The sequence below is a fragment of the Zingiber officinale genome, chromosome 2A (genome assembly GCF_018446385.1).
Source record: "Zingiber officinale cultivar Zhangliang chromosome 2A, Zo_v1.1, whole genome shotgun sequence".
Taxonomy (NCBI): Eukaryota; Viridiplantae; Streptophyta; class Magnoliopsida; order Zingiberales; family Zingiberaceae; genus Zingiber; species Zingiber officinale.
In genome coordinates, this window is record NC_055988.1 from 168,976,756 (window position 1) to 169,001,672 (window position 24,917).

At 30.4% G+C, this 24,917-nt stretch overlaps 2 protein-coding genes and 1 pseudogene across 4 annotated transcripts; all 3 read right to left on the bottom strand.

Annotated features, from left to right (window-relative positions):
* Positions 1 to 5,308: 5,308 nt before the first annotated feature.
* On the bottom strand, positions 5,309 to 8,000 carry LOC122043174 (glucose-1-phosphate adenylyltransferase small subunit, chloroplastic/amyloplastic-like). Its single transcript, XM_042603662.1, has 9 exons — positions 7,728 to 8,000; positions 7,103 to 7,399; positions 6,723 to 6,992; positions 6,459 to 6,638; positions 6,244 to 6,347; positions 6,053 to 6,164; positions 5,866 to 5,964; positions 5,607 to 5,726; positions 5,309 to 5,499 (listed from the first exon to the last, which is right to left on the bottom strand). The coding sequence occupies exons 1-9, from the start codon at positions 7,998 to 8,000 to the stop codon at positions 5,383 to 5,385; spliced, it is 1,572 nt and encodes a 523-aa protein (XP_042459596.1). The 3' UTR covers positions 5,309 to 5,382.
* A 1,101-nt stretch (positions 8,001 to 9,101) lies between these two features.
* Positions 9,102 to 15,871, bottom strand: LOC122044234 (annotated as a pseudogene).
* LOC122043175 (enhancer of polycomb-like protein 1) lies at positions 15,791 to 23,003 on the bottom strand. 3 transcript variants are annotated; one of them, XM_042603663.1, is made up of 14 exons: positions 22,457 to 23,003; positions 22,142 to 22,362; positions 21,251 to 21,380; positions 21,060 to 21,162; positions 20,211 to 20,334; positions 19,339 to 19,404; positions 19,065 to 19,103; positions 18,514 to 18,594; positions 18,356 to 18,403; positions 17,179 to 17,229; positions 17,018 to 17,086; positions 16,582 to 16,818; positions 16,278 to 16,453; positions 15,791 to 16,134 (listed from the first exon to the last, which is right to left on the bottom strand). In XM_042603663.1, the coding sequence occupies exons 2-14, from the start codon at positions 22,298 to 22,300 to the stop codon at positions 16,119 to 16,121; spliced, it is 1,299 nt and encodes a 432-aa protein (XP_042459597.1). In that variant the 5' UTR covers positions 22,301 to 22,362; positions 22,457 to 23,003; the 3' UTR covers positions 15,791 to 16,118. The 3 variants fall into 3 exon arrangements, with proteins under 3 accessions (XP_042459597.1, XP_042459598.1, XP_042459599.1); XM_042603664.1 differs by having other exon boundaries at positions 15,791 to 16,173; XM_042603665.1 differs by lacking the exon at positions 19,339 to 19,404.
* Between the last annotated feature and the right edge of the window lie 1,914 nt (positions 23,004 to 24,917).

Genomic DNA, 24,917 nt, shown 5'->3' on the forward strand with positions numbered 1-24,917 from the left:
ATCATGAAGAACAAATTGGACAAGTTAAATCAACAATTAAAACTTCCTAATTTGTTTCCGGAAATTTTAAAATTAAAATTTCTCTTCAAAAATCTCTTCATGGTTGATAAAAAGAAATTTACATAATTTTAATTTTACAACATGTGAATAATTTTTAAAGAGAAAATAAAATATCTCACCAATCTACAAATAAGGAAAGAGATCTAATCTCTTTCTTTAATCTATTGTAGATCTTTTACAAGAGAGATATTTTAATTTTAATTCTCTTTAATAAATTATATCTTCCACATAATAAAAATTAAAATTAAATTTCTTTTTTAATTTAATTTGGCCGGCCCCCACTAGCTTGGGTTCAAGCTAGGGCCGGCCACCCAATCTTATACCTAGGCCGGCCCTAGCTTGGTTCCCAAGCTAGCTTGGCCGGCCCCCTATTGGTGGGTATAGAAGGTGGGTATAGTACTCTATAAATAAGAGGCTACGATAGGGACCGAGAGGAGGAATTGGTTTTGGTCTCCCGATAAAATTAAGCATCCCGTGTTCGCCCCGAACACACAACTTAATTTTATCAATAATAATTCATTCCACTAGAGAACTATTATTGAACTACCGCACCAATCCCAAATTACATTTTTGGGCTCCTTCTTATTATGAGTGTGTTAGTCTCCCTGTGTTTAAGATATCGAATGTCCACTAATTAAGTGAGTTACTGACAACTCATTTAATTAATATCTTAGTCCAAGAGTAGTACCACTCAACCTTATCGTCATGTCGGACTAAGTCCACCTGCAGGGTTTAACATGACAATCCTTATGAGCTCCTCTTGAGGACATTATCAACCTAGTATCTCTAGGACACAGTTTCCTTCTATAATCAACAACACACACTATAAATGATACCATTTCCCAACTTATCAGGCTTATTGATTCATCGAACTAAATCTCACCCATTGATAAATTAAAGAAATAAATATCAAATATATGTGCTTGTTATTATATTAGGATTAAGAGCACACACTTCCATAATAACCGAGGTCTTTGTTTTTTTATAAAGTCAGTATAAAAGAAACGACCTCAAATGGTCCTACTCAATACACTCTAAGTGTACTAGTGTAATTATATAGTCAAGATAAACTAATTCCTAATTACACTACGACCTCCCAATGGTTTGTTCCTTTCGATTTTGGTCGTGAGCTACTGTTTATAATTTATAAGGTACTGATAACATCATCTTCTATATGTGACACCACATACTATGTTATCTACAATATAAATTAATTGAACAACTACAAACAAATGTAGATAAATTGACTAAATGTGATTCTTTATTTAACATAAATGTTTACAAAATCTTAGGCTTTCAGTATACACTCCAACAGGATTGTCATGTTAAACCCTGCAGGTGGACTTAGTCCGACATGACGATAAGGTTGAGTGGTACTACTCTTAGACTAAGATATTAATTAAGTGAATTGTCAGTAACTCATTTAATTAGTGGGCATTCGACATCTAACACACTCATAATAAGAAGGAGCCCAAAATGTAATTTGGGATTGGTGCGGTAGTTCAATAATAGTTCTTTAGTGGAATAAATTATTATTGATGGAATTAAGTTGTGTGTTCGGGGCGAACACGGGAAGCTTAATTTCATCAGGAGACCAAAACCAATTCCTCCTCTCGGTCCCTATCGTAGCCTCTTATATAGAGAGATTTATACCCACCACATACCCACCTTCTTACCCAACCAATAGGGGTCAGCCAAGCCAAGCTTGAAGCTCAAGCTTAGGGCCGGCCAAGCCTAAAGGTTGAGCCTTAAGGTGGCCGGCCAATAACTTGGAGCCCAAGCTTAGGTGGTCGGCCACATCATATTAAAAAGGATTTTATTTATAAATTTTTCTTATGTGGATTCCATGGTTTTAAAAGAGAGTTTAAAATTTAAATCTTTCCTTTTATAGCTTTCTACACAAGATTAAGAAAAGATTTGAAATCTTTCCTTATTTGTAGATTGAAAGGTAGATTTTAATTTTGAGAAAACTTTCCTTTTTTAACCATGTTCATAATTTAAAAGACAGTTTAAAAATTAAATATTCTCTTTTATAAGTTTCTACAAAAGATTAAGAAAAGATTTGATATCTTTCCTTATTTGTAGATTGAAAAGAGTTTTTAATTTTTAGAGATTACTTTCCTTTTTGGAAATTATCCACATGTTTAAAAGAAAGATTTTAATTTATAAAATTTTCTTTTTACTAACCAATCATGATGGGATTAAAATTATTGGAGAAATTTTTTATAAATTTTAGGAAGCAAATAAGGAAATTTTAATTTGTGTTTAAAACTTTATTTACTTGGAGATTTTAAAGTGGTCGACCATTGAAATAATAAAAAGAAAATTATTTTTTAATTAAATAGATTTTCCTTTTCATGGCAAAAGAATTAAGGAAGTTTTTATTAAAATTTCCTTATTTGCCAAGACCAAAGATTATAAAAGAGGAGGTAGAGGAGCCTTCATGTAGTACAACCTCTATTCTATTTTTCTTCCTCTCTTTTCTTCCTTGGTGTTGTCGGCCCCTCCTCTTTCTCTCTTCTCCATCTTTTGGTCGAACCTCATCTCTTCTTTGGAGTCCTTGTGGTGGTCGGATCTTGCTTGGAGAAGAAGAAGAGAAAAGGAGGTGATATTTCTAGCATCCCTTGGAGCTTGGTGGTGGCCGAACCTCTTCATCTTTGGAGGAACTTTTGGTGGCCGAAACCTAGAAGGAAGAAGAAGGTGCTTGGTGGTTCTCGTCTCGGAAGATCGTTGCCCACACAACGTCCGAGGTTAGAAGAGGAATACGGTAGAAGATCAAGAGGTTATTTTTGCTTACAAAGAAAGGTATAACTAGTAATTGTTTGCCGCATCATACTAGTTTTCTTTGTATTGTTATTTTTGGAAATACCAAATACAAAAGGCATATGATTCTAGAGTTTTCGAAATAGTTTTTCGAGTTTGTGTTTTCTTCTTTTTTGAATTTGTGATTCGATTGTTCTTTTTGGTTAACCTAGAGTTATTTAAGGAAATAAATATTAGCTTTCCTTAAAAGGCTTTGCCTAGGCGGTGGTGGTTGCTCCCATATCCAAGAAGGTCATGTGCCTCGCCATGCAGTCCTAGAAGCTAATTTTGGAAATTAATATTTATGGAATTAATAATTTAGGTAGATTTGAATCAATAGTGTTAAGTTCCGCTTGCGATTCAAATCTAAACCATTAAGAACAGATAAGTTAAATTTGGAATCAATGATGTTAAGTTCCGTCTGCGATTCCTAATTTAATTTTTAAAGAACACAATAGGTTATTTAAAGAAAGGTTCGACACTTGTACAAAAAAAATTTGTACAGTGAAACCGGTACGATATCAAATCTTTCTTTAGTCATGTCAATAAATCTAAGAGTACTGTGTGCTTTGTAAAAGAAGGAATCAAATCCTTCTTTAATGATGTCAATAGATCTAAGCGTGTTGTAAAAGAAGGAATCAAATCCTTCTTTAGTCATGTCACAAAAGGAATAATATCCTTCTCTAAATAAGCCACCTCATACTCGATCTTAGCAGATAAGGTGAAATCCTATTGATGGGGTTCACTGTGCACCCGGGGCTTTCTCCTTTCCTTCTATAAAAGACGAGTTGAGGAGCCTCTTCAAGGCATTCAAGCCTAACTTGAGCCTTACTCAGGCAAACTTAGAAGTAAGAAGTGTATATATTATAGTAAATTTCCTAAATACTTATCCTTTTACTTCAATCCTGGTTTTCGTTTGCTTTCTTTGTGTTCTTTCATCTCTGTCGTGTTGTTTTTGTGTTGTTCATAACTCGTTCCCATTTGTGTTTAAAGTAAGAAGTGTCTGTATTGTAGTAAGTTTTTTATCACATAAAAAATTATGGTTCTTTAACAAATCTAAGGTTAAAAAAAATGTGCCAAAATACTTTCTAAGTAAGAATATTTCTAAGTAGGAAAATTTTTAATTTTTAAATTAAAAATATGTGCAACGGATTAACTAACTTTAAAAAAATATTTTAACAAAAATAATTCAAATACTGTATTTTGTAAGTAAAAAAAACTTTCTTAAATTAGTAAATTTAAGTTAGACAATTTTGTAAAAAGAAATATTTTTGAAAAATTTCTAAAATTACAAAATTTTTTAAAAGAAAAGAAAAAAAATTGAATTTTTTTAACTTAAAAAAATTTTCAATTTTTTTCTAAGTTTTAATTTTCTAAACCAAATTGAGTAATCCTTTAAAACATTAAAGTATTATTTGATTTTAATTTTAATGTTTTTTTCAGTTAGTCGCCCGTGTTTTAGCATATTAAATACATAACTAGTTTGTTCTTGGACATCAAGATTTGTTTGCATGAATTCACCGTATGGACATCTTGTTTCCTTAACATCAACTCCCGACTAGATAAATATAAGCAGGTTAAAGATCTCATAGAATTTCCTTCCTCATAAATTACTACTAAGATGAAAACAAATGTGTATATCTAATCTCTTGTTTAATAGGAAATAATTTTCCAAATTTCTATGACAAATTTTAAATTTATAAATTAATTATGAAGTTAATTTTAAAAATATTTTTATAATAATTTGGATAATCAAATAGTTAAATCATTATAAGCTTCTTTATTTTTCATGATATATCCATTAAAATTGTTAATTTATCTATTATTTTATCAATTGAACCAGAGAAATTTAATGTAAACTAGTATTTTACCTGTGCATCAAATGTTATTTTACTGACTGTATTGATATGCAAAAAAAAAAGTTAAAATAGATGAATTAATAAGATTGATGTAAAAAGTAAAAAGTGGAGAAAAGAATAATCATGTGGCAAAAAAGGATAATCAAGATCTTTATAGATATGATTTGAGAATAAAAGGAAATTGAAATTATAATAAGCTTGGAATAGATATGATTTGAGAATAAAAAGTAGCAAATTATAATAAGCTTTGAATTGAAATTATTTTTAGTATGAAAAGAAAAAAAAAAGAATATAATTAATTGAAAGTTAATTTTTAAAGATCCAAATTATTAATTAAATAGTAAAATTTATTTATCATACTAAATTTATTATAACATATAATAAATTCCATGTCATAAAATTTTAATTTTTTAAATCCAAAATTATGTTAATTTATTTTTAAAACATTTGTAGTAATGACAATATAGAACAAATATTAGGTAACTTAATTTCTAAAATTCTCAAAACAACCAAATAATCAAAATCTCACTTATTTATTGATAAAAATAAGTACTGTTAAAAAAATTCAAATACATAACATCCAAAAAAAACTTTATCATCTACTCTACATAAAAAAAAAATAAAACTTATAAATTTAAATTGAAATGAAAGAGTAAAGACATCAAATTATTGTTCCACTTGGGATTAAGGCATCTTTGAGTATGGTGACAATGCCACTTTTGATGAAGTATCCATGGGCTTCCCTTGATGCTTCTTGCACATTTTCAGTATTAATAATCTGCAAGAGCAAATCGATAAACGAGTGTGTTAGAATTTTTTATATTTTATATTTTAAAAGGGAAACACGAGTCATAATTGTTGAAGGATCAATGAGTTTAACAGCACCTTAACATTCTCTCCCATTCGAACATTCTTATCAATGATGGCTTTTCTAACGTGAGAATCTCTTCCAATTCCGATTGGAAAACTACCTTTCGCGGCTAATAGAATCTTGTCGGCTTCTGTCTGCATATAAGAAAACGATGAATTACATTCACAAATAATGTTTTATGAATTCGTTCCTAAGCTAAAGGAAAACACAACATGTATTACTTCTAAGTGTCAACTTATTGAACTCTGTTCATCAACCAGATGTAAGTTTTACCTCATAATAATCAGCTCCCATTAGTAAAGTATCTTCTACCACTGCACCTTCCGAAATACAAGATCGAAGGCCAATTACAGAATGGTGAATCTGGCATTTCTACAAATACAAAAGTATACGACGAGTATTTAGCAAAATTTGTAGGGAAGAAAAGGTGTTAAAATGAAGAATCTCAAAAAGGTCTTACTTGAATCACACATCCCTCGCCGATGACACTATCGGTAACATCAGTATCAAGCATTATAGATGGAGGCAAATATCGAGCTTGAGTATATATTGGATATGAAAGGTCATAAAAACTGCAATTGAAGAACACAATCTAGTAACTACAACGAAGAAAATTATAAGCAAATAAATCCTCTAATTATCTTAATTTACCTGAAATCAGGTACGGGCTTCTTCGTTATGCCAAGGTTAGCATTGTAAAATGCTTCTATGGTACCAATATCTTCCCAATAACCATCATATAGATAAGCTTGTACCTTTGATTACAAATTAATCATAAATTAGCATCTAACAAATCAGATTACTTAAACGGTATACTAATAACATCATTAATAGATCAAACAAACAATTAGAAGGGTGAGACATACTCTCAATCCAAGGTTGCAAGCCCCAGGAATTACTTCGCTACCAAAGTCATTTGCTGAAGGGAACTTATCCCGGAGCAACTTAAGCATTATATCTTTGCTGATAACATAGATGCCCATGCTAGCAATAAAAGGCATCTTCTTTGCTCTTTCTACATCGAGCCCCAAAATAGTAGTATCCACCTGCAATTTGTGAACAATGAAATTACTTAAGATTAAAACCAACTAGTTCTTGATAATTTGAAAATTCAGATGAAATTACTTCACCTGCATTGCCTTCAATTGCTCGCCTTTTGGTTTCTCCGCAAACTCAATAATCCGTCCTTCTTCATCGATTTTCATGAGGCCAAAGGCAGTTGCACGCTTTTCATCCATTGGCAGTGCAGCCACAGTGATGTCGGCGCATGATTCTCTATGTGACTGAATGAATTTCTCATAGTCCATACGATACAAATGATCCCCGGCAAGAATCAAGAATTCCATCACGTTATGCTCCTCAAAAAGCCACAAGTATTGCCTTACAGCATCAGCAGTACCCTGAATATGATATTCAAATACAGTATTGAGCAAGCCAATTATATCTAAACTTGTACGAATTTTGAACAAAATTTCCTTAATATAGACAACTGAATTATGTATTATAATACCTGAAACCAGTTGGGATTCTCGGGGCTTTGTTGGGCAGCAAGAACTTCGACAAATCCTTCATTTTGGTAACCACCCATGGTGCTTCCATAAGCCCGTGCGAGGTGGCGATTTAGCGAAGCTGAATTGAACTGTGTCAAAACATAGATCTTGGAGATGTTGCTGTTCAAGCAATTGCTAACGGGGATGTCAATGAGCCTGTAGTTGGCACCGAGAGGAACTGCTGGTTTAGCTCTCTTCTTTGTCAGTGGATACAGCCGCGTTCCTGCGCCACCACCTAAAATAATACCCAACACACTCTGTCCACGAAGGGAGACAATAAGTTTAGTTCTAAATGAGTTTTGATTAATCACATGCACCAATCTTGAAATACTGAAAAGAAAAATCCACGAAGGAAAGGAACACCTTTTTCCTCAATCTACTAGTAATTTCAGAAATTTGAAATCAGATAATTCACAAGAAGAGAAGAAAAAGGGATCTAACCACAACAGATCAGTTTGTGCATTGAGAACAAAAGCAATCCGTAAAAAAAATAAATCGAAAAGCGACTACAAAATCAAGGAAACCCTATCAGATTTCAAGTATTCAAAATTCCAGAACAACAAGTAAAAGGATCAATCGACTCACTCGACTCGCGTCGGGGAAGAGGCAAGTCTGCGAGTTCTTCGAGTCGGTTACAGCCTTGGGGGAGACGACCAAGGGGCTCCTCGTCCTCGCCTCTCTTCTCGTCGCAGCCACCGGCCTCTGGCGGACTAATTTAGCGCCAGAGAGACTGTCGGAGAAGGAAAGGCGGCCATTGCGGCCGCCGAGGAAGGTGCGGTCCTCTGCGAAAGGCGAGGGCTTGGAACGAACGGCGAGAACGTTGGGGGAAGAGAACAAGACGCCGATCGAGGAAGCCATTGCGGTTTGAGGATTTCGAAGAAGAAAGGATTGAGTATCGAAAGGCCTTCTCTGGAGTTTATATAGATTCGAGAAAAATTATAATTTTTTTATTTATTTCCATCTCTCATATTTATTTTATTTCAGGAAAAATAAAATAAAATAATTTTAAATTAAAATAAGATCCGGTCAATTAGGTGACTTGGCATGGTTTGACCACTTATTTAAATTATTGTTTAGATTTAATATTAAAAATCTAAATTTAGTTTTTTCTAAATTTTAATTTAAGAAACATTTTTATTGAAATTTAGTATTATATTTGATAAATCCAATACTTTAATTATTGTTTTTTTTAGTTTTCAAATTCATAGATTCGAATAAATAGATAAAATAATAAAATTCTTTATTTTTATATATATATAATCTGATTTAATGTTATTTCGAATTTTTAGGTTCATTTATTGATTTTGTCTAAAATTGTTAATTTATTTATTGCTTTGTCAATTGAACCAGAAAATTTTAAATATAGTTTTTTTTTTTTTTTTTTGAATAATCGATCAGATATAAATGGTTTAATGCCACTACATAGATGAGTTAATATATTGTGATTTAAAAATAATAAGAAGAAAATTAGCAAAATTGGAAAGGGAGCGGAAAGAAAAATAATATATTGTGATTTAAAAATAATAAGAAGAAAATTAGCAAAATTGGAAAGGGAGCGGAAAGAAAAAGAATATTAGTGTAACTTAATTTTGGATTTCATCAAATCAATTAATTAAATTATTAATTAAATAAAAAGATTTATTTATCATACTAAATTTATTTTAACAATTAATAAAATTCATGTCATAAAATTTTAATCTTTTTAAAATCCAAAATTATGTTAATTTATTTTAAAACATTTGTAGTAATAACAATATAGAACAAATATTCTTTTAAAGTCAACTTAATTTCTAAAATTCTCAAAACACAACCAAATAATCAAAATCTCAACTTATTTATTGATAGAAATAAGTACTGTTAAAAAAATTCAAATATATAACATAAAAAAAAACTTTATCATTTACTCTACATAAAAAATGAAAAATAAAACTTGTAAATTGAAATGAAAGATGAAAGACATCAAATTATTGTTCCACTTGGGATTAAAGCATCTTTTATTATGGTGACAATCTCACTTTTGATGAAGTATCCATGGACCTCCCTTGATATTTCTTACACATTTTCAGTATTAATGATCTGCAATAGCAAATTGTTAAAAAAGTGTATTAGAATTTTTTATATTTTAAAGAGAATCATAAATCATAATTGTTGAAGGATCAATGAGTTTAACAACACCTTAACGTTTTGTCCCATTCAAATATTCTTATCAATAATAACTTTTCTAACATGAGAATCTCTTCCAATTCCGATTGAAAAATTACCTTTCACGGCTAATAGAATCTTGTCGACTTCTGTCTACATATAAGAAAATGATAAATTACATTCACAAAAAATGTTTTATGGATTTGTTCATAACTAAAATGAAAATAAAATATGAAATATTGAAAATGTTACTCCTAAATATCAACTATTTGTTTTATTTCAGAAAAAAAAAATTTTAAATTAAATTAAAATCCGGTAAATTAGGTGACTTAGCATTCTTTGACCACTTATTTAAAGTAGTGTTTAGATTCAATATTACAAATCTTAATTTTAAGTTAAGAATTTTTTTATTGAAATTTAGTATTAGATTTGATAAATCCAATACCTTAATTATTGTTTTTTTTTACTTTTTAAGATTCATAGTTTCCAAGTAAATAAATAGATTAACAAAATTCTTTAATTTTTAAAATATATTAATCAAAGTTGTAAATTTATTAAATACATAGATTAATGAAATTCTTTTTTTATGTAATAATAAATTAAAGCTGTTAATTTACTTTGGAGAAGTATAATTTGACTTTTCAATTTTAGTTGTCTAAATAAAAAATTAACTTTTATTTTATTTTTTATTTTTAAAAGGATTGTATTTAAACTGATTAAGCTAATAGAGTTAATTGTAACATATAAATGGTTCTTTCATGGTACGGTGAAGGGCTTGAATAAAGATGAAATATCGAAAAGTCTTATTTAAGTTTAAATATTTATGAACAAAATTGAAATTTAAATAAAATTTAAAAGTAAAATAAAATAAATTTTAATTTAATTGAGAACTGATATATGGTGGTTTGGCATGCTATTTGTTAACTTTTATATTCATAAAAATATTAGTTTTCTTTAAATTTAAAAAGTTACTTTTAAAAATAATAATATATGAATTTGAGATAGATAGTAAATGATTATAATTGAGATAGATATAGATATTAAATTAAGAATAGCTTAAATTGTTTAGATTAAATATTAAAAAATTTAATTTAAGAAAACTCATATTTTGTTATTAAATAATAGTTAATATATTTTTTTTAACAAAGTTACTATATTGCAATTTTGAAAGTTCAAAGATATATTACCAAATAATTTAAGATATATTATTTCCTTATATAATTTTGTATTTTGATATTAGTTCAAAGTTGTAATTTATTTCTAATTAAAAGCTTTTATAAATTTAATATTCAGTTTTTTACAAACAAATACCTAAATTGTACTTTATTTTAAAATTATCAAATAATATACTCAATACTTATTTTAACTCTTCACATTTATCTCAATGATTCAGGTTAATATTATTTTTTAAATGCACATATTTTTATTAAAATATCTGATTTATTTTTTTAAAATACAAAAAATATATTGTTTCTAATATATTATATCAAATTGATATTTAAACGCATGAATATAATCAGAATAACACATGAGACTTAGTTTTGTGTTATTCTGATATCTGTAGGTTTATTAGTCGATTTTAACCAAAATCGACTAATGGAATTAAAGAGTTCGGAATAATATTCTTCTAGAGTGGAAGAAAGAATGATGAAGAAGCGATATAAATATGATTTGAGAATAAAAAAAAAATTAAAATTACTAATAAGTTTTAAATTGAAATTATTTTTGGTGCTTTTATCTCTTTTTGTCTGTCCACAACTCCCTATCAATCTAAATAAAAGAGTTCGCTTTTGCCATCTTTCCCTTGTATTTTCTTTGCTTGTGTATCTATTACAAAGAATAGGATACAATTAATGAATTCCAGATATACTGCAAAACGAAAAAAAAAGTATAACAAAACAACAAAAAAGGTTTGACACCTTTTACCAACTTAATGTTAAGAAATTCTGCATCTAGAAATTCATTTCATAAAAAATATTAAAATAATTTAATTTTGGACTTTACCAAATCAATTGAAAGATATTCTTTTAATGTAACCTAATTTCTTAAATTCTCAAAACACAACCAAATAATCAAAATCTCAACTTATTTATTGATAGAAATATATACTGTTAAAAAAATTCAAATACATAACATCCAAAAAAAAAAAACTTTATCATTTACTCTACATAAAAAATAAAACTTATAAATTAAAATAAAAGAGGTGCTTTATTAGGGTGACAATGCCACTTTTGATGAAGTATCATGGGAATCCCTTGATGCTTCTGGCACATTTTCAATATTAATGATATGCAATAGCAAATCGTTAAAAGAGTGTGTTAGAATTTTTTATATTTTATATTTCAAAGGGAATCACAAGTCATTATTGTTGAAAGATCAATGGGTTTCACAACACCTTAAAATGCGGCTAATAGAATCTTGTCGGCTTCTGTCTGCATATAAGAAAACGATGAATTACATTCACAAACAGTGTTTTCTGGATTCATTCATAAGCAAAATGAAAACACAACATGAAATACTGAAAATGTTACTTCTAAGTATCAATTTATCGAACTCTGATCATCAACCAAATGTAAATTTTACCTCATAATAATCAGCTCTCATTAGTAAAGTATCTTCTACCACTGCACCTTCCGAAATGCAAGAACGAAGGCCAATTACATAATGATGAATCTTGCATTTCTACAAATACAAAAGTATATGACGAGTATTTAGCAAACTTTGTAGGGAGGAAAAGGTGTTAAAATGAAGAATCTCAAAAGGTCTTACTTGAATCACACATCCCTCATCGATGACATTATCGATAACATCAGTATCAAGCATTATAGATGGAAGCAAATATCGAGCTTGAGTATATATTCAATATGAAAGTTCATAAAAACTGCAATTGAAAAACACACTTTAGTAACTACAATAAAAAAAAATTATAAGCAAATAATTCTCTAATTATCTTAATTTACCTGAATTCAGGTACGAGCTTCTTCGTAATCCCAAGATTAGCATGGTAAAATACTTCTATGGTACCAATATCTTTCTAGTAACCATCATATAGATAAACTTGTACCTTTGGTTACAAATTAATCGTAAATTAGCATCTAACAAATCAGAGTACTTAGACAGTATACTAATAACATCATAAATAGATGAAAAACAATTAGAAGGGAGAGACATACTCTCAATCCGAGGTTGCAAGCCCCAGGAATTACTTCGCTACCAAAATCATTTGCTGAAGGGAACTTATCGCGAAGTAATTTAAGCATTATGTCTTTGTTGATCAAATAGATGCCCGTGCTATCAATAAAAGGCATCGTCTTTCCTGTTTCTACATCAAGACCCAAAATTATGGTATCCACCTGCAATTTGTGAACAATGAAATTACTCTACTTAAGATGAAAATCAACCAACTAGTTCTTGATCATTTGTAAATTCAGATGAAAACCAGAAACCAACTTCACCGCATTGCCTTCAGTTGCTCGCCTTTTGGCTTCTCTGCAAACTCAATGATCCATCCTTCTTCATCGATTTTCATAAGGCCAAACTCAATGGTACGCTTTTCATCCATTGGCAGTACAGCCACAGCAATGTCGACGCATGATTCTCTATGTGATTGGATGAATTTCTCATGTCCATACGATACAAATGATCCCGGTGAGAATCAAGAATTTCATACGTTATGCACTTCAAATAAATTTTAAATTAAATTGAGAACTGATATATTAGTTGGTTTGGCATGTTTAAACCACGTATTGTTAACTTTTATATTCATAAAAATATTAGTTTTCTTTAAGTTTTAAAAATTATTTTTAAAAATAATAATATATAAATTTGAGATAGATAGTAAATGATTATAATTGTGATGGATATATATATATATATATATATATATATATATATATATATATATATATATATATATATATATATATATATATATATATATATATATATATATATATATATATATATATATATATATATATATATATATATATATATATATATATATATATATATATATATATTAAATTAAGAATAGCTTAAATTGTTTATATTAAATATTAAAAATTTTAATTGATTTTTAGAAATTTTAATTTAAGAAAACTCATATTTTGTTATTAAATAATAGTTAATATATTTTTTAACAAAGTTACTGAATTGCGTTCAAAGATATATTACCAAATAATTTAAGATATATTATTTCCTTATATAATTTAGTATTATGATATTAGTTAAAAGTTGTAATTTATTTCTAATTAAAAGCTATTATAAAGTTAATTTATTATTCAGTTTTTTACGCGCATGAAATTGTTTGAAATACGAAAATCATACTTTATTTTAAAATTATCAAATACATACTCAATACTTATTTTAACTCTTCACATTTATCTCAATTATTTAGGTTAATATTCTTTTTTAAATGCACAGATGTTATTAAAATATCTGATTTATTTTTAAAAAAAATAAAAAAATATTGTTTCCAATATATTATACCAAATTGATATTTAAACACATAAATATAATAAAAAAAAAATTAGATGAACACATAAGACTTAGTTTTATGTTATTCCGAGCTCTCTAAGTTCATTAGTCGATTTTAACCTAAATCGACTGATGTACTTAAAGAGTTCAGAATGATATGTAATCAGATTCTATATTCATCTAGTTCTTCTAATTATATTTATATTCTCGAATATTAATTTGACATAATATATTGAGAACAGTAAATTTTTTTAAACATGAATATATCTAAAAATACTAATTCATATTAAAAAAATTACTACGTTCAATATACTGGATCAAACTAAAATTAAAAGTATGAATATAATAAATAGAACTAAAGAAATATATATAATCTGATTTCATATCATTTTAAATTTTCTATATCAATCTACCGATTTTATTTAAAATTAATTAAATTGGTTGATACCTAAACCATTTAAAATTACATGGAAACATGTATGATTTTATTTAAAATAATCTAGAGAGCTCAAAATGATATGAAATCATATTCTATATATTTGTCTAATTCTAATGTTTATATACTAGTCTCAAATATTAATTTGACCTAATATATTAAATGTAATGATTTTTTTTAACATAAATTAGTTTTTTTTATATATTCATATTAAAAAAACATTACTCTTAATATATTAATCCAAAATTGAATTTTTGATGGTATAGATATGGAGAACTAGACGAATACATAGAATCTTTTTTATATCATTCTAAGCTCTTTATCTCCATCATCCGATTTTAATCGAAACCGATTGATTGATTTATGTGTTAATCTAATTTTCTTAATTATATATATATAACGTATTAATTTGGCTAAATATATTAAGTGTAATCATTGTTTTAGAACATGAATTAATTTTTTAATTGTGAAAAAAAATAAAAGAGTGCTCAGTCCATTAAAATTGGTTTTATATTCCTAAACAGTAAATTACAATAATTGATAAAAAAAAAAATTAAACGTGAATATAATCGAGAAAATAGATGAAAAAAAAACAATATATAATTCATATCGTTTTGAATTTTCTAGATGTATCAATTAATTTTAATTGAAGTCAATGGATAGATTTAAAGTTCAAAATAAAATAAAATAAAATCATATATATTCGTCTAATTCTCTTGATTATATTTATACTCTCAAATATTAAATAAAATATTAATTTAAGATGATATATTATTATGAACAGTGATTCCTAAAAAATCTTTTTAAAATAAATCTACGCATTGAAAAAAAACCAAAATATAACAAGCACTGGGATAAATACCAAGAGATAAAATAAATATTGGGTACCTAATTTAATAATTTTAAAAATAAAATAAGTGAGTTTAATAATTTTAAAAATAAAATAAGTGATTTAAGTATTACAGAAAGTTTACTGGGTCATGTACAAAGCTATTTAATATTAGATTTGATAAATCAAACATGTTAATTATTGTTTGGTTGACTGTTCTATTGCTAGTAGATTATTGAAATTTTTTATTTTTAAAAATAAATTAATTAAAATTATAAATTTACTAAATACATAGATTAACGAAACTCTTTATTTTTTTTCACAATAATCGTTATTTAAAGTTGTTAGTTTACTTTATCTTTTCAATAATGCATCAAGATTTATTGCCAAAAATAAAAGAATGAACTTTTTCACTCTTAATAGTATAATTTGACTTTTCAATTTTAATTGTCTAAATAAAAACTCAAATTTTATTATTTTTTATTTAAAAATGAATTGCGTTTAAATGGATCAAGCTAGTGGAGTAACTATAATCAATCAAGTTGTAACATATAAACGGTTTGTTTCATGTGAATTGTGCGTTAGGTTGAGTCAAAATATGAAGAAACATGAGAATAATGAAATGCCTAAATCAAGCCGGATCCTTGCAGTATTATACTGGACAAATTAATAAGTTTAGCATTCCGAACTAACCAAGCGAAACTTGTGGTTTCTTGGTCACGTCCGACTAAAGTTAAAGTTCCATGAAAGAGTGTTTACACATGGTAAAACCTCCTTGGAGAATATAAGATTTTCATGAAGCTGATCCTGAGCCCCTATCCAAGCACGAGCCATCATATTCATCGCGTCAAAGAGTTAACCCAAAATAGCAAGCATTGGAAGTAAACTCAAATCCACAATAGTAGAACAAGGAACAAAGAATGCTTAGCCTTTAATCTAAGACAAATAAGTGTCCAATGGTAGAGAGACCGAGAAGCGATCACCATGGCCAGTTCGAAAAACCTCTCCATGCCTGGCCACGAGTCATACCTCTTTCATCTTAAATCAGCACACGACCTTTGAGTCAGTCGCGCTTGCTTCTTGGCTTGCATCAAAGAACCCTAATGCTATAGAATCAGTGTTATCGAAAGGCTTAATCTAATGGCCTATACATAAAAAATGCAAGCGATAGTGTTAGCCATTTGACAGACGAGGACCAGGCCTTGAATAGGGAGCAAAAGGAAAGCTCTTTTGGTCGAATGAAACTTACAAATGCGGATCACAACGGTCAAAGATTATACGTCCTCCGCGACCAATCCTGGCACGGAAGGCCGGTATGACTGATCCATCATCAGTGGGCGGATGAGATGGTGGCATAATGCCAAAGGCTGCGAGTCTATCTGAATCCAGAGGTTTTGAGAAAAGCATTATTGGCTCATCAGGATCCTGCCACAGATATGGACACTCAAGTGTTATATCATTTAACTATTTCAAAGTCATCAAGATTGTTCGTTTGAAACTTTCTACTAACTCGCAGATAGAAAACAAAACAATTCTGGAAAGTGAATGCATACCATTCTCTGCAGCCATCCATCCGATACATATCTCTGTTTTAATTCTCGCTTTATTGGCTCTTTGCGAACAACCATAAGATTAGAATCTGCATAATTTGGATAAAATGAGGCGGGCCAAGATTGTGTGTAGTCGGTATCCATATCATCATCATCATCATCATCATCACTGGAAGTAAACTTCCATGATGCTGGAAAACCAGACAATGCCATTCTGTCGTCGACAAGTTGTGCCTCATGCTGAAACAAGTTTTAGTTAAGCCGGGAAACTAGAAGGCCCTTTAACAAGCAATCGATGATATTCAATTTGAAACAAATATATTGCACATAAAAGCGTTTCATAAAAAAACTATCAACACTTCAAATAGAATTATTAACTCGAAGAATAGCCTAGTTAAAGGAGAAAAGTAGTTTTTTTTTTTTTTGTATTTGGATATACCTTATACTTCAACTTGGTGCGTTGGAGATTAACCGCGCATTCCATGAATTCTCGTTTCTTCTGTTCCCTCTGCACACATGCTAGTGATGAATCGCTAACTTTTTTTTTTCACTGCATTGAATACAGACAAAGTAATAATAGATGAATGTGTAACTATAAACCTTAATCAAGGCTTCTACCACTCTCTTGGCCTGCTCCAAGCTAAGCCTGACCTGAAATTGAATGCTTTCATTCAGGATAACAAGTACCAGAGCTAACATTGCTAAAATGAAGTAAATATATACTGGAACAACACTGAACAAAAGCAATTGGAATATGCAAAGCTGGTAGCATTCCAAAAGACCAAGAAAGTAATTATCATCCATATGGCTAATTCTGTCAGACCTCACCAATAATATATCGTTGTTTGAGCTTTCAGGATCAGTCAAAATTAGGCCCATTAATTTGTAGGAAGCAGAACAGTTAGATGTAGAGAAGTCATGAGGTCAATAGAAAAAGATAATTTGGCTCTAACAAATTTTTTAACCTGCAATAACATACTGATCAGGCTCTAAATTTTCTTCTTATTATCACAAACAAGGTTTGCATATGATACTTTGTTGCTGGGTATTGACTCACAAATGCAAATGTTTTTTCCCACTTGCAAAAATGGTAATAGCTACTTTGAGAGAAAACTATTGGAAAGTGATTGATTACAAGCAAAACACTGATAAGTAATGTGTTCAATTTTAATGCAGTTACAATTGCAAACGATATGATTTTTTATAAACATCAATCTCAAATGAGCAGTTACTTTACAAGCCAGTTTTGAAGTGCAAAGATGCTTGGCAGCCAAACAAAAAAGTTTTTGTGTTGAACTAAAGAAAATCCTTGATATTGATAGTCACTAGTCAGAAACAAAATTCCTAGATATTCTTCCACAAGGACGTAGAAACAAACAGAATGAACTCATATATGTCAATAATAGATAGACGGGATGACAGATTCATGTATAATCTAACACATATAAGAACTTAAAACTCCTAGGCCTTCTTTTGCCACCCTACCAGATAGGAAATATGGCTTGAGTCCAGTGGGCAATCTCTTTGGGTTAAAATAGCACAAAAATATAGATGCCTTCATAGCAAGCATTTTCAGATCTCATATTAAATTAAAATGAACTTTAAAATTAGGATTGGCCACATCGTAAAGGTCCAAACAACACTAAAGGAGAAATTACTAGATTCATTTACATTAATATTGACTAAGTGAGAAGTCAAACATGACTTCACATATAAATGCTTGATAAGCTTTTTTCAGAAAATAATGTTCCAATGAGAGTGAAAGAGTTGCATTTACCTGCCGAAGCTTTTCAAAGGATTGAACATTATTTTCCCTCCTTTGCATCTGAGAAACAGAATCTTCATGAATGTCAAGAATATACATTATTGGCATATTGATGTTCTGAAAAAAAATGGTATGAAGATAAACAATTCTGACATGTTCAGTAGGTTTACCCTTCTTGTATGAAGGCGATGTGCCTTTTCCCTGGGTCTAAACACATTATATGGATTAGTGTCGTTTACTGGGGGAGGAGGCTGCACAAGAGCAGAAGTAGCTATGTTCAGGTTGACTGTTTTGCAGAGAATTGCATTAAAGAAACAAACTCTTAAACAACGAAGCCAGTATAATCAACATCAAGCAACGAGGAAGAGTGTATTGTTAAACTTCTTCTATTGAACTGTAGAAAGAACATATATAGTACTAGTTCCATAGAGCATTGGGCGCAACGAAGAGACTAAAGTTTCAGGAAGATTTCAGTGTCTGCTCTTGCAAGTAAGGAGCAACCTCACTGTATTAGCATTTTTTTAGTATAATCACAATCTATGTTGACAACAAATGCTCATTTTGTATTTAAAGCTGTCTTCTAAAACTTTTGACCAGTACTGTTAAAGACAAAAGCAACCCGTCTTCTCAAAGTTAAGTCAATATATTAATATATAATGCTAAAAGTGAGAAAAAATAACTATCAATCAAAAATTAAACATATCTAATTAGCCATGCTAACCTGCAAGTGATGCAAAATAGGTTTTTGCCACTGTTCTCGCTGCCAAAAAGATAAGACATGTATAAGAATAAAGGATTAAGATAAAGGTACAGAAAATCTGCAAATTCTAGTCAGAATGAACTATTTCACATTCTTTGCACTACGGAGAAGAAAACAAAGTGAACAAGATTATAAACTATGTTTTCATTTTTATAACAAAAGGATTAAAAATGAAAAATATCAATGCTTAATAGCTAGTACCATTCCCAAATTGATTGTTTATATTACATGATACCTTTGATTTCCAGTAATTATATATTGATTGCAAAATGATGGAACGCACAGATAGAGATTGCAAAGCCTGCAAATGTGTAAACTTTTAGTAAGTCTTGCTCTTGAAATTTTTTCTTAGGAATTAAATATAAGCTCACATTTCAGATTTTCAATACATGCTCAAATCAACTATTTTTTCCAAAGCCATAGAATTTGGAAATATCACCTCAATAATCTCTTGATTAAACAGGAAAACAAATTATAAAATACTGATATATTATGACATATGTGATCTTCTTTTTTTCCTATATGATCATGTTTATGATAAACCAAGTCACTACAAAATGCCTAACACCTTCCATTTGTGCCGCCATATCATCACCTATTCCAATATGAGAATCCTTTACCAAATTTTACCCTTTCATTGACAAGTTCACTGATGGCTCTTCTCCTCCACCAGCCTCCAACCAACTTCTTCTATAACTCATCCTTAACTTGTGGGGATATGAATAGTTCAGAGTTGAGATCCTGTCCAACTTAGATTCAATTTGTACGAGAACAAATTTGTCAAAGTAACATGCTTAACCCAATTAGACATCTTATCTAAATTTAAATTATTTTCCAACCCAACTATCAACAAGCAAGAATAAGTTACGAACAGAAATTATCTGATATTCTGAGTCCATTCTAAATTTGTTTAGGTATTTACAGTAAGTACATTCAATAAGGATCCAAAGAAATCAACTACGTCAGCATAAAGATCTGTGCTAGCCAACATATTCTTTGGGTGATGGAGAGATTGATAATCATGGAACAAGCTTGCTAACAAAAGAAAAGGTTGATTCCTTATGATTTGTCAAATAAGGTTCCATGATACTGTTATTACTGATTAACCTCTGCTGCAGATTCAAGCTGCAAAAGAACAGGAACAGGAGCTCCAAATGTAGGTGTTAGAACTCCTGCTCTTTCTCGAGCTTTATGATCCAAAATCTCTAACTTGAACAGGAGGGTCTCAAACCTGGAATGAAGCAGATAAGACATGACAATAGCAACATAAAGGGAATAAACAACACAAACAAGCTTCCCCAGATGGATTGAAAAAATCTCTTCTCTTGAAAAACATAATATCTTGTCTTAAAATGTAAACAAATGAAGCAGATAAGACATGACAATAGGAACAGAAAGGTACTAAGAAACACAAATAAACTTCCCTAGAAGATTGAAAACAACTCCTATCTTGACAAAGAAGATATCTTGTCTTAACACATAAGCGGGGATAAAAATGTAATTCTCATCTATGCAATTGAACGTGAGGAGGTAAGAATGCATATCCTTTGTTTGAAAATGCTAATGTCAATTGAAAACTAGATTTCAGATTCTGGAACCCTGGAATATAACCAAATATATTCTTTTCCATATCGAATGTACAATAGTGATGCACTAAACAATAACTTAAAGAAAGTAAATTTAACATAGTGAAATTGAAATTTTACTGGAATTAAGATTCACAGTTAGAAATGAGACAATATATTTCAAAATTAAGCATAATAAACAGTCACTAGACATACATGAAAATTTGATATCATTACTTTTCTGGTAATAGAATCAACATAGAACTAATTGGATTTTACTGGAACTAAGATTCTAGATTAAGAACCAGACATCATATTACAAAATTATGTAAGATAAAATAGCTGCTAATCATACAAGGCAATTTCAGTTACTAGGAATTATTATCATTACTTTTCTGGTGACAGAATCTTCCTCTCATTGTTAAACTCTTCAAGCCAATCCTCATCCTCATTATCCAAATCATACTCGACAAATTCACCAATCTCAGCCCTGGCTGTAAAGTGTAATATACATGTGCGACATGAGAAATAATGTGAAGGAAAACTAGTATGTCCTATTTCTATCACAATAAGGTGGTCTACCTCCTCTTGCATGTATGTAACTAGTTGTTTGAGAAAAGGTCTGAGAATAATCTCTTTCATATGTTTCCACAGTGCTGAATTGGGGAGTAGGAATTTCTTGTGAAATTTTCTTTCCAAGAGTTCGATGCTTCTGTAAGAGGCAAACATTAGTCTCATCAGCTTATATATCTAAATTGATAGAATGTACAAAACTATGAGTAAATAGATGCTTACTAAATTTTGAGTGAGATAAGCGATAGCAGTTTTCAGAGTAAAGTTATGGCAGTTCATTTCTTCTAGGAATTTGCATGGGTTTTTTTTGCACTATTCAAATATGTAACTGATCCATAATTAAATGTAAGAGAACTTATCCTTTTAGACTTGAAACAGGAACGAACCTCAAGTAAGGCTAAAAAAGAACATACTGATTAAATCTGAAAGCATGCAACTGCAAGTGAATAACTGGATAGTTTTTAGTGCCATTGACACCTAGAACTTTAGATTAATAACAAGCATACTCCACCCAAAACATAAAAATAAAAGTAATTGAAAATTTAAAAAATATACAAATTAAAATTAAATATAATATAATTAAATTAAATTAAAAGAAAACTATCTGCAGATAAACAGCTTTTTCCTCATTGAAATTCCACTCTGTATAAGTTAAGAACCTTCAAGGCTTCAAGTAAATGGAGAAATAGCATTCGGAAGTAGTGTAAAATGTAACTGAGAGCACAGGTGCTTCGTGTGGTGTATCCATATTAAACACTGTGTGTATTTGAATAGATCTGACCATGACATAAGATACAACAATCAAAATGGAATCACTGTCTAAGAAAAACTAAGGCAGCATTAGTTGCTAGCATACAATGAATAGTTGGAATACTATATTTTCCAGGAATCTGGATTTACCTCACTGTCATGGGCAGTTGCAACCCGTGGCAGGAGAGAATTTCGGGTTGAACTAGTGGCAGTAGGAACATCGTCCTCCTCGAACTCTTTAATAGATTTTACAATAGGGAGCTTCTTGTGAATGTCAAGAGGACGAGGCCTAAATGACAGTCTACTCATATCAAACCTTCATCCCTATTCCAGTACCAATTTGATTCCTCTGATCAGCTCACTACACAACTCTGCTCGTCGGAGTAAAATGAAAGCCAATGACTCAGTAAACCAATCAAACACAGCTACAATGTCACTTCCGATACTTGAGGAACAGAGGAATACCTTCCAGGCTACTAGGGCTCCCCAGCTACGACAAGGTTTTGGCAAAGCAGAGTTCAGCTGCCCGAATTCCACAACAAGCTCAAGCAAAGTCAAACCCTTAATTCTCAGTGTCTTCAAACTCCGAACCCGTCCCAAAAACACGTGCGCGCAGCTCAAAATGCAATTTTTCTACAATATGCTAACGCCCTAGATTCGAACCGACGAGGAAGACCACCAAGGCGCCGGATTTTTCAACGAAACTTGACTCCTCGCGTGCAAGGAAGGCTTGCAGGGGGGAGACAATAGACGACCCGATGGCAATTTGAAGAGCGCTTGTGAGCCACAGCTCTTCCCGGAACGAGGACGGTTAGGGCCCGGGATCGAGGAGCCGGCGACGTTTGGGAGCGGGAGCGGAGGGCGGCCGAGAAGACTGGAGGATTCCGAGAATTTGGGAGGGGAGGAGAAGCCGGTGAGTGATGGGGGTTATTGTGGTTGGATTTCTAGGGTTTGAACGGAGGAAGAAGAGAAAAATAAAAAGCGAGGGAAGAAACAAGAGGCCTCAGAGAAAGTCTCATCATTCGCCCGAATACAAGAGTCGATGGGCTCGCCCGCATAGAATACGTATACGATAAGATAATGTGACATAATATCCAAAGTTTGATATTAATACTTTATAATAAAAATAGAAAATAGTAAAATAGTAAATACTTTTTATTACCATCATAAATAAAATATTGAATTGATATTTTTACCAAGGTAATATTAAAAATACATATGTTCTTTTAATAATCAATATTAATAAATATAAAGAGACTTAAATGTGATATATTTTATTATTATTACTACAACTACGTTTAGCTGGGATAATATAATCAACTTGTAATGTAATAAATGTTTATAATATAATTTGATTATATTACTATATTTAATAAATGTAATATATGTAACTTTTAATTATAAAGATTAAATTCTTTTGTTGGTGTCCTTGATTCCCTATATTTGTATAAATTTTTCTTTCAAATAAGATGCACAATCAAAATATACTAAACTTCCTGGATCATTCACCGTGAGCATTTTTTAATTATCCTGATAACTAATAAAAAATTTTTATAGAACCGAATCAATCATCTAAAATTTAACGTTATCTCATGATAATAATATATTTGTATAAGACATATTAACCATCTATATAAGCTTATATATTTGCTCACGATACATTTAAATGTGTAGGAAATTCACGAAACCACGATCGGCTTAACGAAGAGAAATACGAATAAAGTAGTTGTTGGGCGTTATACTTGGCAGACGAAAGGGTTCGTCCCTTTCGCTGCTGCAAACGCCAGAGAGACGAAGGGGCGTCCTTTCCCCTTCGTCTTCCTTAGCCTTCTTATAAGAGGCGTCCAAGTGCAGATCGAGGGTGTGAGTTTTTTAGCGAGGTGATCAGGGAGCATCGAGAGATCGTGGGAGAACAAAGGGAGAGCATTCGGCTGGGATTTGGTTCGTGAACGTTGAAGCACTTTCCGGTTGCTCCGTGATCGTGCTTCCGACAGCGGCAACCTCTTCGTCGACCGCCGGCGTCTTCGGTTGCGGTTCCTCGGGAGATCACTGTGAGTGTTTATAATTACCGCATCGTTTTATTTTATCTTTGTATTGTTTTAGTTTTCATGCTCTCAAAACTACCGACAATGGTATCAGAGCATGTATAGTTTTGAAAGTATGAAAAACGACGCCGAAAAGCTCGTGTTTTTTCTTCTTCTATTGCGAAGAAGAAGATGAACAGTAAATTGAATCGATTGAATTTTCATTCCAATCGATTCAAAATCGCGACAGATAAAAAGAAGAAGTGCTGAATCGATTCAACACTGTGCATGAATCGATTCATTAATCGATTTGATTTAATTGAATCGATTGAAATAAATTTCAATCGATTCAAAATCGTAATGTATAGTGCTTTCATTTTTTTTTTCTTTTTCGAAGCACAGTTCTGATGAATCGATTCATGAATCAATTGAAAAAAAAGTGCACCGTATGTTTTACGAAGCACAGTGAAGGAAAGTGAAAAAACAAATGCATGCATGTTTTTTTTTTCTTTCTTCTTCACGTACATGCATGCACAGTAGAAATTAATTAAATATATTTATTAATTAAATAAATACATAAGAAATGTATTATTGATTAATAAATAATATATTTAATTAATTTATGGTCTAATTTATCAAAAATGAAATCAGACCAACTTGTCTAATCAAACCCCGGTCTGGTTTAAATTATTAGTTAATTTAAGCAGATCAATTTGATTCAATGATACTTAAAGTAGGTTTAAATCATTTGTTGGTTTAACCAGTCTGATTTATTATTGAATTAATAGGGTAATATTGATTACAGAAGTTGGACTGATCAAATGTGACCGGATTAGTTCCGTTGTGTCAAAATTTGATCTGAAACATTGGATTTGTTCTAATGAGTCAGATTTAATCCAATG

Coding starts and splice junctions, on each gene's coding strand:
- LOC122043174 (XM_042603662.1), bottom strand. CDS start 8,000: ATGGCTTCCTCGATCGGCGTCTTGTTCTCTTCCCCCAACGTTCTCGCC. Junction 7,400..7,727: donor TCTTCCCCGACGCGAGTCGA/GTGAGTCGATTG, acceptor CTTCGTGGACAG/AGTGTGTTGGGTATTATTTT. Junction 5,727..5,865: donor TGGGAGCTGATTATTATGAG/GTAAAACTTACA, acceptor TCTTATATGCAG/ACAGAAGCCGACAAGATTCT.
- LOC122043175 (XM_042603663.1), bottom strand. CDS start 22,300: ATGAGTAGACTGTCATTTAGGCCTCGTCCTCTTGACATTCACAAGAAG. Junction 18,595..19,064: donor CTATTTTGCATCACTTGCAG/GTTAGCATGGCT, acceptor GCTCTTGTGCAG/CCTCCTCCCCCAGTAAACGA. Junction 17,087..17,178: donor TGGTAGAAGCCTTGATTAAG/GTTTATAGTTAC, acceptor GCATGTGTGCAG/AGGGAACAGAAGAAACGAGA.